Source organism: Lethenteron reissneri, chromosome 70 (genome assembly GCF_015708825.2).
Source record: "Lethenteron reissneri isolate LAM-NWPU_2019-01 chromosome 70, ASM1570882v1, whole genome shotgun sequence".
In the NCBI taxonomy this organism is placed as follows: domain Eukaryota; kingdom Metazoa; phylum Chordata; class Hyperoartia; order Petromyzontiformes; family Petromyzontidae; genus Lethenteron; species Lethenteron reissneri.
This window is the reverse complement of record NC_083848.1, coordinates 1,332,990-1,346,947: the sequence shown is the minus strand read 5'-3', so window position 1 is coordinate 1,346,947 and position 13,958 is coordinate 1,332,990. Positions and strand designations below refer to the sequence as shown.

The following is a 13,958-nucleotide window of genomic DNA, read 5'->3' as shown; positions in this document are numbered from 1 at the left end:
TCAGTGCCCTGCATTCCCTGAGCTCTCTGCATGTCCGTCCACCACCTTTCTACGGAACTGCCTGGTGAAACTGCGCCTAATTTCTGCCGTACGGAGGCCGTAAATGACAGGGTTCAGCACGGGCGGGAACACGTACTGCGCCGTCTGGAGTGCGTAGTGCAGCGGCCTAGGGAGCGAATCCAGGAACGAGAAGCCACTGGTGTACGAGAAGAAAATGGCGGAGAAAAAGATGGAGACCACCAAGAAGTGAGTGCCGCAAGTCTTCAGCGCTTTCCTCTGACCGCTGCGGAGTCCTGGCTTTCGGCACTCGTAGAGGATGAGTGCGTACATGAGGATTATCACGCACGGGGGAAGCACCATAATGATGACCAGCGTTGCTTGGGCATAGGCCACGGGACCGCTCACGTCCCCGCATGACAAGAAGAGAACTACGAGGTAGTCGCAGTATGGAGCGACAATAATCGGCGGCTTGCAGTAGTTGAGGGGGACCACGACACTGAAGTTGCCCAGGCACATGAGAATGCACGATGCCATCACGGCTATAAAGGCCACGATGGCCTTGCGGCAGGACATGAGCGAGTGGTACCTGAGTGGGTAGCCAATGGCTAGGTAGCGGTCGACGGACATGATGGTGAGTATGAAGCTCTGCATTCTGATGGCCAGGTGCAGGAAGAACATCTGCGCCATGCACTCGCGCAGGCTGATGTAGTTGAAGGACGTGACATTCTGCATGAACCGGGGCAGGATGCTGAGTGCCGAGATGACGTCGGTGAGCGAAAGCGCGGCCATGAGCACGTACATTGCCTTGTGCAGCTGATGATCTCGAAGGATGATGAGGCTCAGGAGGCAGTTGCCCATGAGGGCCGCGGTGAACATGGAGAGGGTGAAGAAGAACGCCACGAACTTGACGCTGGGTGGCTCTCGAAATGGGGTCGCCATGAGGATGAGGTCGTTCATGACCAAGGAGACGTGTGAAGAGGCGCTTGTTGCCATAGCCGGGTGAGATTCTGGGAGGGGAGGGTGGGGGGAGAGATTGTGGAACGTACAGAAGGGTGGGGAGGAGGGTTCACAGTGAGAGATCGTGAAAATAACAAGACTCGTGCTGCAGTGATGGTGTTGATGGGAAGTGCAATGTATTGACCAATTCACGCATCTCACAATCCATGTGAGAATCGATTATTTATTATTCGTGCACATCATCTGATGGCCACTAGTGGAGAATAACTACATAGTGCCTGCCAAGGGAGGGGAATATGCCGGAGAGAGATCCACCGTGCAGATGGAGCTCATGGGCACGCGATAGGTAGATCATTACAAAGCAGGGTGCATCACACTAAGCCTCTCAGTCGGCGTGGTCGTGCATCTGTCCTTCACAGATCCCCCTACTGGTACTTCCGGTTCCTCTAGCGCCCCCCGGCGGTCACAGATAACATCACCACCTGTTCTTCTTGCCAAAATCGTCCATTTTATTCCATTTTACACCAGACCACTATGTAATATAAACATACCGCAATATTATTAGCAGCAGAAAATAGTAACAACGCAATTAACATGGTAACTCTACTAACAATAACTTACTAATGACGAACACTGCAGCGAATTAGATAAACTCTTTAACCTCAACTATTCACGTATCCCATCAGCGACACGATGTGAATCAAATGCAGTCGCCAGAATCATAATGCAGCAAACAATACTACAACAACATGCACCAAATGAAATAACTCCAAACCCTCAAAATTTAATTCGTGCAAACCGCATTGAACGTGCCTTGCATCCTGATATTATAATTCAAGGCTTCTGGGTCTGGAATTATTCTGAATTCACGCCCCTCGCTTTTGGGAATCACTTGGCCTCCCGCTTGCATCTAAATTGCTTCCCGAACCATTGGTGAGTTTGAAGGAAATGCTTTGAATAGGCCTCGACCTGAACCCCAGTAATGGGCTTTGTTTGAGTTTGTATTTCTCGACATGTTCATCCATTTTCTTTACATTTATTCACATTTTGTGCACATTTTCTCGTGTTACCTCTCCGTGCCTAAACTAGACCACCTTCCTTTCGAAAATTCACGTTACATATTTTTTGCTAAAATGTATATTTGTAATTTAATGTACAATTTTACTTTTGTATTATCTTACTTAGCCCCGCGCACATCATAATGCAAAATCGCTTCGCGTATCACGCGCCTTTGCTTAACGCGATTTTGAAAGAACACGTTCGATTAAGTTACACTTCTTTTCATCATACGTGCACTATCATTAAAGCAACGTGCTCCAGTGCGTTGGGCCAAGGTGTACGGGACGCGCTTGCGAGCTCATTGTTAGTCAGGGAGGCAGCATAGTTCAGCCGAGATGCCGGCTGAGGTGCAGCAATATGACAACAACCACAAGCGTGGGCAGAAGAATCATAATCTCCCTTTTTCAGCAAAAAAAATCTTCTTGCTGTGGTTTTCCCACCTGATGATGATTGCTTGTGTTGCAATCGAAACGTCGTGATTTAATTTACTTTATACCTACGTGACTTTGCCGAAAGAACCAAAGAGTATAAAAATCTCCCTTCTTGCGCTCCATTCTGGAAAAAAACCCCACCGCCCCTCTTTATCCCGTAACTCCGACCACTCCCCACTCCGTAAAATAGGCCGTTACTATCTTTAATACGTGCAGGTAGTATCGTACATATAATGTGTTACTCTAATCAGTGAAATGAGTCGATGTAAGTATGAGATTCGATGGTGTGCTTTCCCTAACCCGAACCATTCCATGTATTTGTGATGGGAAATGTACGTTTTAATTTACGCGAATTTGCTTCTTTTTTATGAACACAACCCCCGCGTGAAACGAGAGCTAGCTGTATGTGTAGAGTACAAATGAAACGTGACCACTGAATCTAACCCACAGCAGTTTTAGAGACGTTGGGAACAAATATATCCGGAATTCAACCCCCGAATTGGACAGATTTCGCAAGCTGAGCAGGGTTGAGTCTGGATGATGTTCGGCCGGACTATCTCCGTGCACAGATAACGGGCTAAGAGGTGTGACCGCTGCGGAACCGGCGTGTTGAACAGTATGGGGCAGTGCAGAAATACACATCGTTGGACGGTGCATCTATGCTCCCCACCTGCACCACCAACCAGCGCTGACCAGCGTGTGATGGAGATAATATTCTGCATAACTAGCAGGAACTTTCGTTGCGAAAGGATGGCGAATACGTAGAGAGACTGATTATTGCATAAACTGATGATTTAATATGGAACGATTGATTTTTAAAATATATTACGAAAATACATTAGAATAATTATGCACGATTGTATCTCAATTACGATACATTTAGTTTTCGTATCGACGATAGAAGTACGAACAAGAATGCGATGCACCAATCGACCCACCTGGTGACAGAGCGCCAGGGAGAGGGTACACACGAACAAGACTCGTACAGGGGGGTGACAGGAATCTTATTTCGGTAAAGTCACGTAGGTATAAAATAAAAACAAAATAAATTTAATCACGATGTTTCGGGCGCAACACAAGCGTCCGCCATCAGGTGGGACAACCACAACAAGAAACAATTTCTGAAGTGGGCAAAAGGGCTGCTGTAACAAGAGGCTATATAGGTAAGAGAGGGGGGGGGGGAGCCAGGGAGGAGAGACAGAGAGGGGGTGTGGGGTAGGGGGAGTGGATCGCTGCCGAGTGAAAAGCAGCTAGAAGGGATTAAAGGGCGATCAACGACAAAATGTCTGGAGGGGGGGGGGGAAGTGGGCGGAGCTGGGAGTTGGAGATTGAACTGGAGATGATTTTATACCTACGTGACTTTACCAAAAGAACCAAAGAGTATGGATCCAAATTTCGATTTAAAGCTTTCGTGACTGCAGGGATTCATCTTCTTGGTTCTTTCGGTAAAGTCACGTAGAATGGAAATAATAAAATAATAAAATAAAACATAATAAAATAATTCTCACGACGTTTCGGCCACAACGCAAGCAGCCGTCCTCAGGTGAAGACCAGGTCTGTCGGGGAGATAGCGTCTGAATGAGTCTCCCCGACAGACCTGGTCTTCACCTGAGGACGGCTGCTTGCGTTGTGGCCGAAACGTCGTGAGAATTATTTTATGATGTTTTATGTTATTATTTTATTATTTCCATTCTACGTGACTTTACCGAAAGAACCAAAGAATATGGATCCCTGCAGTCACGAAAACTTCAAATCAAGGTCTTCAGGAAACACACCCGAGGAGGGTGCATTTCTCGACCGATTGCGACTGCGATTCGAACGGTGCACTCGTGACTTGCACGAAACGAGTCGCCGCTTAATGCAGAACAATTACGGGCTCTGCCGGTTGGAAGCTCGGGGTTCGGGCGAAAACTGATTACATGATCAACTTTTTCTAGTTGCATCTAATGAACCTTGGGCACCATACTCGAGTGGAATATGTCGTTTGATCACCACGTGCCAAATATAGCCAGGTCCTGAAATTGTCACGTCAGGGGCTCTACGAAACATTCGACCACTATTGAATCGTGACATAGCCAAACATGGTGGTGTGCAGCTTAGTATCGACAAGGCTCGAATTATTGCAACTCGCTACTCTACGGGACATCTGACAAATACAATAAAAAAAACATTTCCAAGCTGCAGCGTATATAAACATTATCTGGCACGTGTCGTGAAGGGTACTGCAAGATTCGACTGTGTCCATCCAGTGCTCGCAGAGCTGCATTGTTTTTTTTTTTAGAACAGCTTTTTGTGTTTAGTCTGTCGTCCTTCCGCCAGACCTTCATTTAGCATGGTTGGCTATGTACGGCGTGAAAGAAGTTCAACATGCAAACGTACATGCATACAAAACGGGGAGCGTAGTCGTGAGTCGGTTTAATATATCTTCTGAGCATTATATTAGCCTTAGTTCAGTTTATAGCTCTTTTCACGAACCACTCTACCACCATTCCACCACACCAATTCTTGATATGAGGTCGTTTTTTTTTAAATCTGCATCATTGCATTCACACCGAGGCACTCATTGCAATGTCGTAGGACGCCTTGCAACGTTATTGTGAAAAAACGGTCGGCAACGCGAGAGAATAGTCAGATTGAATGTTGCCGAGACTGATTGATGGGTCCAGATTAGTGACGCAGATCGACCTGATATAGAATGACAGGAGACATATGGGCAGGAGACAGATTGACAGGAGACACATTGACTGAAGACAGATTGAGAGGAGACACATTGACTGAAGACAGATTGAGAGGAGACAGATTGACAGGACACAGATTGACAGGACACAGATTGACAGGCGACGCGTGGATTCCTTCACTGCGGTTGACAAAGTCGATACTTCACCTGCACCCGGGCGATTCCTGTCCCCACGAAACACCGGGCAGCACGAGCAGCAGCAGCAGCAGCAAAGTGAACGTGCAACTCGACAACGCTGCCGAGTCAATCTGCCTCCCGTCAATCTGTCCACCTACCGGTCAACCACCATCCCTTTTTATATCCTTGACTCGCCCTGAAAATAAACACTGCGCAAAACTCACGTCGCCCTGGGATCAGGTCCCCCCTGCCCCCCTCCCTCTCTGTCCCTCCACCCCCTGACCACTCACTCACTCACTCACCCACTCCACCCACCCACACCCACCCCACCCATCCACACCACCCTCCCAACCCACACCCATCCACCCCACCCACACCACCCACCCCACCTCACCCACCCACCCCACCCCATCCTCCTCACCCACCCCACAGACCCCAGGGGAGGGACTAGAATGGCGATGCGGGTAGCGGTGGCTAATTGGCGACTTGAACCGAGCCAGGGTGGCGAGGCTGTGCACGTGGCCCCGTGGGGTAATGGCGGTGACGCGGCTGTTGTGGGGGGAGGGGTTGGGTGAATGGGGGGGGGAGAAAGGGAGGGAGGTGCTTTGCGTCACACCGAGGAACGCGAACGAACGACAGAGATGGAGAGAGAGAGAGATAATTTGTATTCGCTCAATAATGATCATTGTGCTGCTGCTACTGTTGACGATGATTTCCCGTCATGCTGACTTCTGATGCTGATGATAGTCGGTTGTACAGCTTGTCATCACCTCTCAGCTGCATACATGAATGAGAAAAGTAAAGCCACTTTGAATGTTTGTTTTTGTTTTACTGAAACTCCCACCGACATTACAGGAACGTATATGGTTGCATACCCGACTGTGATTAATGTGGTTTTACTCACTGCACACAGACACACATGCGCGCACACGCAACGAGACATATGCAGATGACGCGGTGTGTGACACTGTGTCTTCACCGTGCAGCACGGTTTGGTTCCGGCTCGGTTCGACCAATGGCCAGTGGAAAACGACCCGTACCGCGAGGGCTCCGTGCTGCCTTAGCTCAGTTGCGCCGAGACTCGAACTCACGTGGCCAGGCTCACAGCGCGTTTCGCTGCCCACTTGTGCCACCACAGCCAGTGAACACATTGAACAGTTCTTTTGTTAAATATACAGTCAAGCTGCGTAAGCGATCGCGTGTTGAAAAAGTGAAATCGTTTCTTTCAAATGAATGACGTCACAATGCGTGTTCATTTTTATCGGGACACGCCACGTGTCATACCGTACCCAATTGGCTGGTGACGCTGCTGAACCGAATATCAGTCGCCACTGATGTTAGCCACGGCTGGATATCGAACTTAGATCGCCATATTCAGAGTGCAGTGCGCTAAACACAATACCAATAACAATATGACAATGATTCAATGTGTAGTGACTTGTAACGTCACTACTGTGTACACACACACACACTCACACGTGTGACGTCACTATGCGGGGGAGCGTCACTACCACGCGGGTCTACACACACGCACATGACGTCATCTCGTCTGGAGGCAGGAATGACGCCAGGGCCGGTTCAGGGATCTAGAGGCCGTGGGTGAGGGCCACGGCGGTTGTGTAAGGCCGTGGCACTCTGAGTGAACCCGGCTGGACACGTGACCGGATCAAGGTGGGGGCCGGGGGCCCGGGGGGCACCTTGGGGGGCCACGTGGACAGCCGAGCAGCTTCAAGAGGGTTCTTGAAGGAAGGCGTGGCCAGGGTGGGGCCCGGACCAGAGGTAGCAAACGGGTTTTGATTCCTTACCCGTACCCGGCCGCACCAGGATCGCAAACGGGTACCCGTACCCATACCCGGCCGGGTACGGGTAGGGTACGGGTATCGGGTACCTGATTGCGACCTCTGGGATGAAGCCATGTTGCAGGCGCGGGTGGGTTGCTTCTAGGAATTTGAATTGTGAGAAGAGACAAGACGTTGGGAAATGAGTGACAAACAGACACTCACCAGTGATTCACGGTCTACCCGTACCCGTACCCGGCCGCACCAGGGTCGCAAACGGTTACCCGTACCCGTACCCGGCCGGGTATGGGATGCCGGGTATCAGGTAGGGTACGGGTATCGGGTACCCGGTTGCGACCTCTGGCCCGGACACACCGAGGCCCACATAAGCAGCCTCCTCACCAGGCTGGAGGCTACCCGTGTCAAGAATGAAGATGCATCGTGAAGACGCCTCGTGAAGAGTCAAGCCTCCAATCAGCGGACCAGCCAGTAGCCCTCCTGGCTGGGTCACGCTAGTGGTATCCGAGAGTCCGTGTTAGTGAGAGATGGTGTGTGTTAGTTAGAATAGGTGTACGTTGAGTTAATAAATAGTTTAGATTTAAAGCTTTCGCGACTGCAGGGATTCATCTTCTTGGTTCTTTCGGTAAAGTCACGTAGAAGGGAAATAATAAAATAATAAAACATAATAAAATGTTTTATTTTTATTATTTTATAATTTCCCTTCTACGTGACTTTACCGAAAAAACCAAGAAGATTAATAAATAGTGTTGCCTCCCAAGAAGTTGCGTGCGCCTATCTTTGATTCCATTACAAATGTAACAATGGTTTCAGACAATACAGATGCCATAAGACAATAATGCAATACATCAACAGCGAAATGTAGCAGTGATTCAATTTGACAATAATTCAGATATAAAAGGTTGTCAGTGTATTTTCTTGGATAAGTATGAGTCCCATTCACAATCGGGACCTGGAGGGGCATCAGACTGCCAGTAGTAGGGGGCGAAGGTTGTATTAGTAGGGTGAAAACTCGAGAGACCAAGACAGTTGAGTCTCATTCGGAAGAGTGGGTGAAACGAGTGAGTGAACGAGTGAATGAGCGAGCGAGTGAATGAGTGAATAGGTGAGTTGGTGGGTGAGTTGTTAAATGGTGAGAGTGAGATGATGAGTGAATGAGCAAGTTCAATGTTATTCTGTGTAACCAGGTTGGGAATTCAAGCGACCAGGACAGTGCGGACTCATTCGGAAAAGTGAGTGAATGAGCGAGTGAATGAGTAGGTGAGTTGATGGGTGAATGTGTCAACGGTGAGTAGAAACGACAGGGTATAGGAGTCTTATTCGCAAAAGTAACATGCATCACCAACCGACAAAGCTAAACCCAATAAAATAAAACACAGCGACCACGCAAACAGAGCATTCACCGTGCGATACACGACTATAACGTTACATCCGCCGCAAACAAGCACAGATACGCGCTGAATGCTCCTCGACGAACGTGCAACGTGAAAACACATTTACAACTTCGAGCAAGTACAAATTTAGATACAAAGGTGGCCAGGTTTTCTAGTGGATCAGAGAGGGTTGAACCCCTCGCCCCGCTGACATCCCCTTAGTTCGAATCTGGGATCCAACAAGCACGTGGTCAAAGCGGGTTCTCAAGTGCAGTGAATTTTGCCAGTCTCGGCCCCGGCCGATCGCCAGTGACTCCACACATCGTTCACGTCGCCTCCAGCTCCACGTTTTTAGCAGTAGTAGAGACGCCTGGGGCAGGCGTGGCAGGCTCTGGTGGTAGAGATGCTAGGGGTAGGCCTGGCAGGCTCCGGTGGTAGACGATAGAGGCAGGCCTGGCAAGCTCCGGTGGTGGAGATGCTAGAGGCAGGCTTGGAAGGCTCAGGTGGTAGAGACGCTAGGGGTAGGCCTGGAAGGCTCAGGTGGTAGAGACGCTAGGGGCAGGCCTGGCAGGTTCTGGTGGTGGAGACGCTAGGGGTAGGCCTGGCAGGCTCCGGTGGTCGAGATGCCAGGGGTAGGTCTAGCAGGCTCCGGTGGTAGAGACGCTACGGGTAGGCCTGGCTGGCTCAGGTGGTAGAGACGCTAGGGGTAGGCCTGGCTGGCTCAGGTGGTAGAGACGCTAGGGGTAGGCCTGGCTGGCTCAGGTGGTAGACGCTAGGGGTAGGCCTTGCAGGCCCTGGTGGATGAGATACTAGGGGCAGGCATGGCAAGTGCTGGTGAAGGCACGCATAGTTGTTGCTTTTTTTAGCATTTTACTTTTTTCGGAAAAGTTTTACTTTACGGGGAAAGTAAAATGATAATAAGCCATTCAGAACAACGTATTTATCTAAATATTTTTTTCGTAAAATGTAACTGTTGTGGTCTTGTCAGATCTTCTACTCTTCTTTATAAATCCCAGTTTTTATATCTAAGAAGTGACAACCCTAGTTTCCCTACGGGAGCTATCTGGGTTTTGCATTGGCTCAAGTGAGCATGACCCGCTGATGAGACACTGTATTTTTAAACCAGTACACAATTTTTTTGTGCCGAACCACTTGCTGCTGTTAAAATAATGGATAGCCAAGGTTTCTAATTGCTCAGTGCACCAGACCTCCCAATCTCTCTGCCTTTCCATCCACTACCTTCCCACGGAACCGCCTGGAGAAACTGCGCCGGATTTCCGCCGTTCGGAGGCCGTAGATGACCGGGTTCAGCGCGGGCGGGAACACGTACTGCGCCGTCTGGAGTGCGTAGCGCAGCGGCCTGGGGAGGGACTCCAGGAACGAGAAGCCGCTGGCGAACGAGAAGAAAATGGCGGCGAAGAAGACGGAGACAACCAAGAAGTGGGTGCCGCAAGTCTTCAGCGCTTTCTTCTGGCCGCTGCGGAGGCCTGGCTTGCGGCACTCGTAGAGGATAAGGCCGTACATGAGAACTATCACGCATGCGGGAAGCACCATGGTGATGGCCAGCGCGGCTTGAATATAAGCCCTTGGACCACTTAAATCCCCGCAAGACAAGAACAGGACCACGAGGTAGTCACAGTACGGAGCGACTATCACCGGCGGCTTGCAGAAGTTGAGGGAGATCACGAAGCTCACGTTGCCCAGGCACGTGGTGACCGCTGCGGCTGTTGCAACGATGAAGGCCCCAATGGCCTTGCAGCTGGACATGAGCGAGTGGTAACTGAGTGGGTAGCCAATGGCCAGGTAACGGTCGACGGACATGACGGTGAGGGTGAAGCTCTGCATTCTGATGGACAGGTGCAGGAAAAACATCTGTGCCATGCACTCGCGCAGGCTGATGTAGTTGAAGGACGTGACGTTTTGCATGAACCGGGGCAGTATGCTGAGCACCGACATGATGTCAGTGAGCGACAGTGCGGCCATGAGCACGTACATTGCCTTGTGCAGCTGATGATCTCGAAGGATGACGAGGATTAGGAGGCAGTTGCCCATGAGGGCCGCGGTGAACATGGCCAAGGTGAAGAAGAACACCGCGAACTTGACGCCCGGCGGCTCTCGGAATGGGGTCACCATGAGGATGAGGTCAGGCGTGAACAAGGAGAGGTCTGAAGAGGCGTTTGTGGCCATGGCCGGGTGAAAATCTGTGGGGGGAGGTGGAGAGGGGGCCCCGGGGTAGGGTGGGGGAGGGGTCACAGAGAGAAGTGGTCAAAATAACAGGACTCACGAAGCAGCGATGGCATTGGCAGGACCTGCAACAATTCACCGATTCATCAATGGGAATCGCAGCGCACGAGCACGATGCACGTGTTGAATGGATGATTCATGATGCGTGTGAGTTGTACGTAAATCATACGTCAGTGTGGAATTCAAGCTCATGGAAATAAAAATGTGTATCTACTAGAATTACGCCTTAATCTAGCTCCTGCAGAGGGCTTCTCACCGGTCGCCTTCATTGATGTCCTCTTCTTCCCCCCCCCTCCAACCAATGTGTGCAGATACTACTGACTATTATATGTAGGGTGTGTAGTAGACACTACTGACTATTGTATGTAGGGTTTGTAGTAGACAATACTGACTATTGCATGTAGGGTTTGTAGTAGATACTACTGACTATTGTATGTAGGGTGTGTAGTAGACACTACTGACTATTATATGTAGGGTGTGTAGTAGACAATACTGACCATTGTATGTAGGGTGTGTAGTAGATACTATTGACTCTATTGTATGTAGGGTGTGTAGTAGATACTACTGACTCTATTGTATGTAGGGTGTGTAGTAGATACTACTGACTCTATTGTATGTAGGGTGTGTAGTAGATACTACTGACTCTATTCTATGTAGGGTTGTGTAGTAGATACTACTGAATATATTGTATGTAGGGTGTGTAGGCATATACACCTGCAAAATACATTTTTTTGCAGGGGGTCGGCAATTTTTGGAAACCTGCTGGATCAACATTTGTATCCCCACATCTGGGGGCGGGGTGGAGAGGTCCACTATGTCTAACGTTTTGACTCAAGCCTTCTCAAAGGTTCTCATAATTAGTTGACGGACAAACGGAACGCCGGGCTTTCATAATAGAAATGCTGAATGAATGGAAAATTACGCATTTCTGGATAATGGATGAAACAATAATTGATGGATCAATACTTAGATTGATTACACTGGTTCAGAAGGATCTTAACATACAACGAGAAAGAATGCACAAGAAAGAATGTAACTTAAACAGAACAAACGAGTCACATTTAACAATTGGGTCCGTAAGGTTTGGTTCATAGTTTACAGCTGCAGCAGCATCACCAAGGCTGCTGCAGCAGCATCATAAGGTCAGTTGCCAGAATGGCGAAAACATCCTCCAGTCTTGGGCCTTAAATAGGCACTGGTGTGTGACGTCATCGACGTGCGTCCACATGAGAGCATGATGTGATCAATACAATTGCATACATTTGAACAAATTATGCTACGATAGAATAGAATACGTTGTTATATGTTAATATAAATATATATAGGTTTGAAGTTTTCATGACTGCAGGAATCCATACTCTGTGGTTCTTTTGGTAAAGTCACGTAGGTATATAAAATAAAATAAATCACGACGTTTCGCTCGCAACACAAGCGTCCATCACCTGACTTTACCGAAATAACCAAATAATATATGTATATAGGTTTTACCCTTTCTGGCAATAATACATTTGTGTTAAGATGTTCAAACACCAAAGTCTGCATTAACCACACACAGTACTTGTAGTGAACATGCAAACAAACATGCTTTGATGATAGATGGCATTGTGTTTGAAACTGAATTGCTTACACCAGAGACAGCTTTTTGCTTTATGGCCTAGTCTGTTTAAACGCCTGTTTCACTGGCCGACACGATAACACCTATTATTTGTCATACTTTGAAACGATCCCATGATATTTATATACGTGGTGATATAAGTTGTTCGTCGTTAATTAGTTATGCTAAATGGTTAATAATGTTATGTTAGTTCAAATTAAGTCGAATACGCTATTCTGTTGAGGTTGTCACGTGATTACTCACCGATGCGTTTCCGAGCTGCGCTCAGCTTTAAATGGAATCTCCAATCAGCCTCGGGCCACGAGTAAACAGCTTACGTATCGAACATCGCCGATATCGACATCAATCGAATGTCCTGTTTAACCAACATGTTTTCACATCTGCCAGGAACTGAGTATTTGACAATTATCTGGTGATCTCTATCATCTATCATCCTGTCTAGCCAAACCCAGATAAACTCCTTCTTGTTGTTAGCTTCGGTCAAGTTCATTCTTTTGCTACAAATTAAGTGTTGTTGTATTTAAATTTATTGTGCCCCGTGCCAAAATCTCACTCGAATTTGTAACATTTTGCAAGAAAAAAAAATCTCGCTAATTCATCACTGATTCAGAATCCCACAAATATACGGGGAGTTTTGTAAAAAAAATTACGTGTGTTCATTGAATTTTAAACGTCGCCCTTTGTTTGACCTCAAATGTTTCGAGCACTCATACGCAGCAGCGCACGCGTTGTCAACATGCGAACATCTTCTTGGTTCTTTCGGTAAAGTCACGTAGAAGGTAAATAATACAATAATAAAATAAAACATAATACAATACAATTCTCACGACGTTTTGGCCACAACGCAAGCAGCCGTCCTCAGGTGAAGAACACGTCTGTCTGTCTTTCCGACAGACCTGTTCTTCACCAGAGGACGGCTGCTTGCGTTGTGGCCGAAACGTCGTGAGAATTGTATTTTATTATGTTTTATTTTTATTATTTCCCTTCTACGTGACTTTACCGAAAAATCCAAGAAGATGAATCCCTGCAGTCACGAAAGCTTTAAATCGAAACATGCGAACAATCCCATCCGTTCCATTGTGGCGCTTGGGGTTATTTTGTTTGTTGATGCGGTCCAACCTCACGCCCGAGACTCTACTCGCACTTACACTATGAGACCTCCTTTACCAGTGGAAAAATATAGTAATAGGTTTTTACCCTTTCAACTGGTACAAAAATTGACACCTTTATACAAGGCATCATGTTTGCAATAACCACAACACAAGCAGTCAAAATGCAAACAAAAAGAAACAACTCTGACAATGATAATGATATGCACTGTCCTTGAAGTTGATTGGTCCACACCCGAGACAGATTTTCTTAGAGCCTAGTCTCCATTGGTGTTGGACGCCAAAAGGCGTCATCTGGTCCAACACCAATAGAGACTAGGCTCTAAGAAAAGCTACTATGCGCTACACTATACACTACAATACTATACACTACACTATACACTACACGACACACTACACTACTATACACTACACTACTATTCACTACACTACTATACACGACTATACACTACACTGTACACTACACAACTACACTATACACTACACTATATACTACTATACACTACACTATACACTGAAC

At 47.8% G+C, this 13,958-nt stretch overlaps 2 protein-coding genes across 2 annotated transcripts; both read right to left on the bottom strand.

The window, feature by feature from the left end:
• On the bottom strand, window positions 1-993 carry LOC133360936 (olfactory receptor 52Z1P-like). The gene has a single exon (XM_061579821.1). It carries the CDS (start codon window positions 991-993, stop codon window positions 1-3), a length of 993 nt encoding a protein of 330 aa, XP_061435805.1.
• An 8,638-nt stretch (window positions 994-9,631) lies between these two features.
• LOC133360935 (olfactory receptor 2M3-like) lies at window positions 9,632-10,657 on the bottom strand. The gene has a single exon (XM_061579820.1). It carries the CDS (start codon window positions 10,655-10,657, stop codon window positions 9,665-9,667), a length of 993 nt encoding a protein of 330 aa, XP_061435804.1. The 3' UTR covers window positions 9,632-9,664.
• Window positions 10,658-13,958: the final 3,301 nt, after the last annotated feature.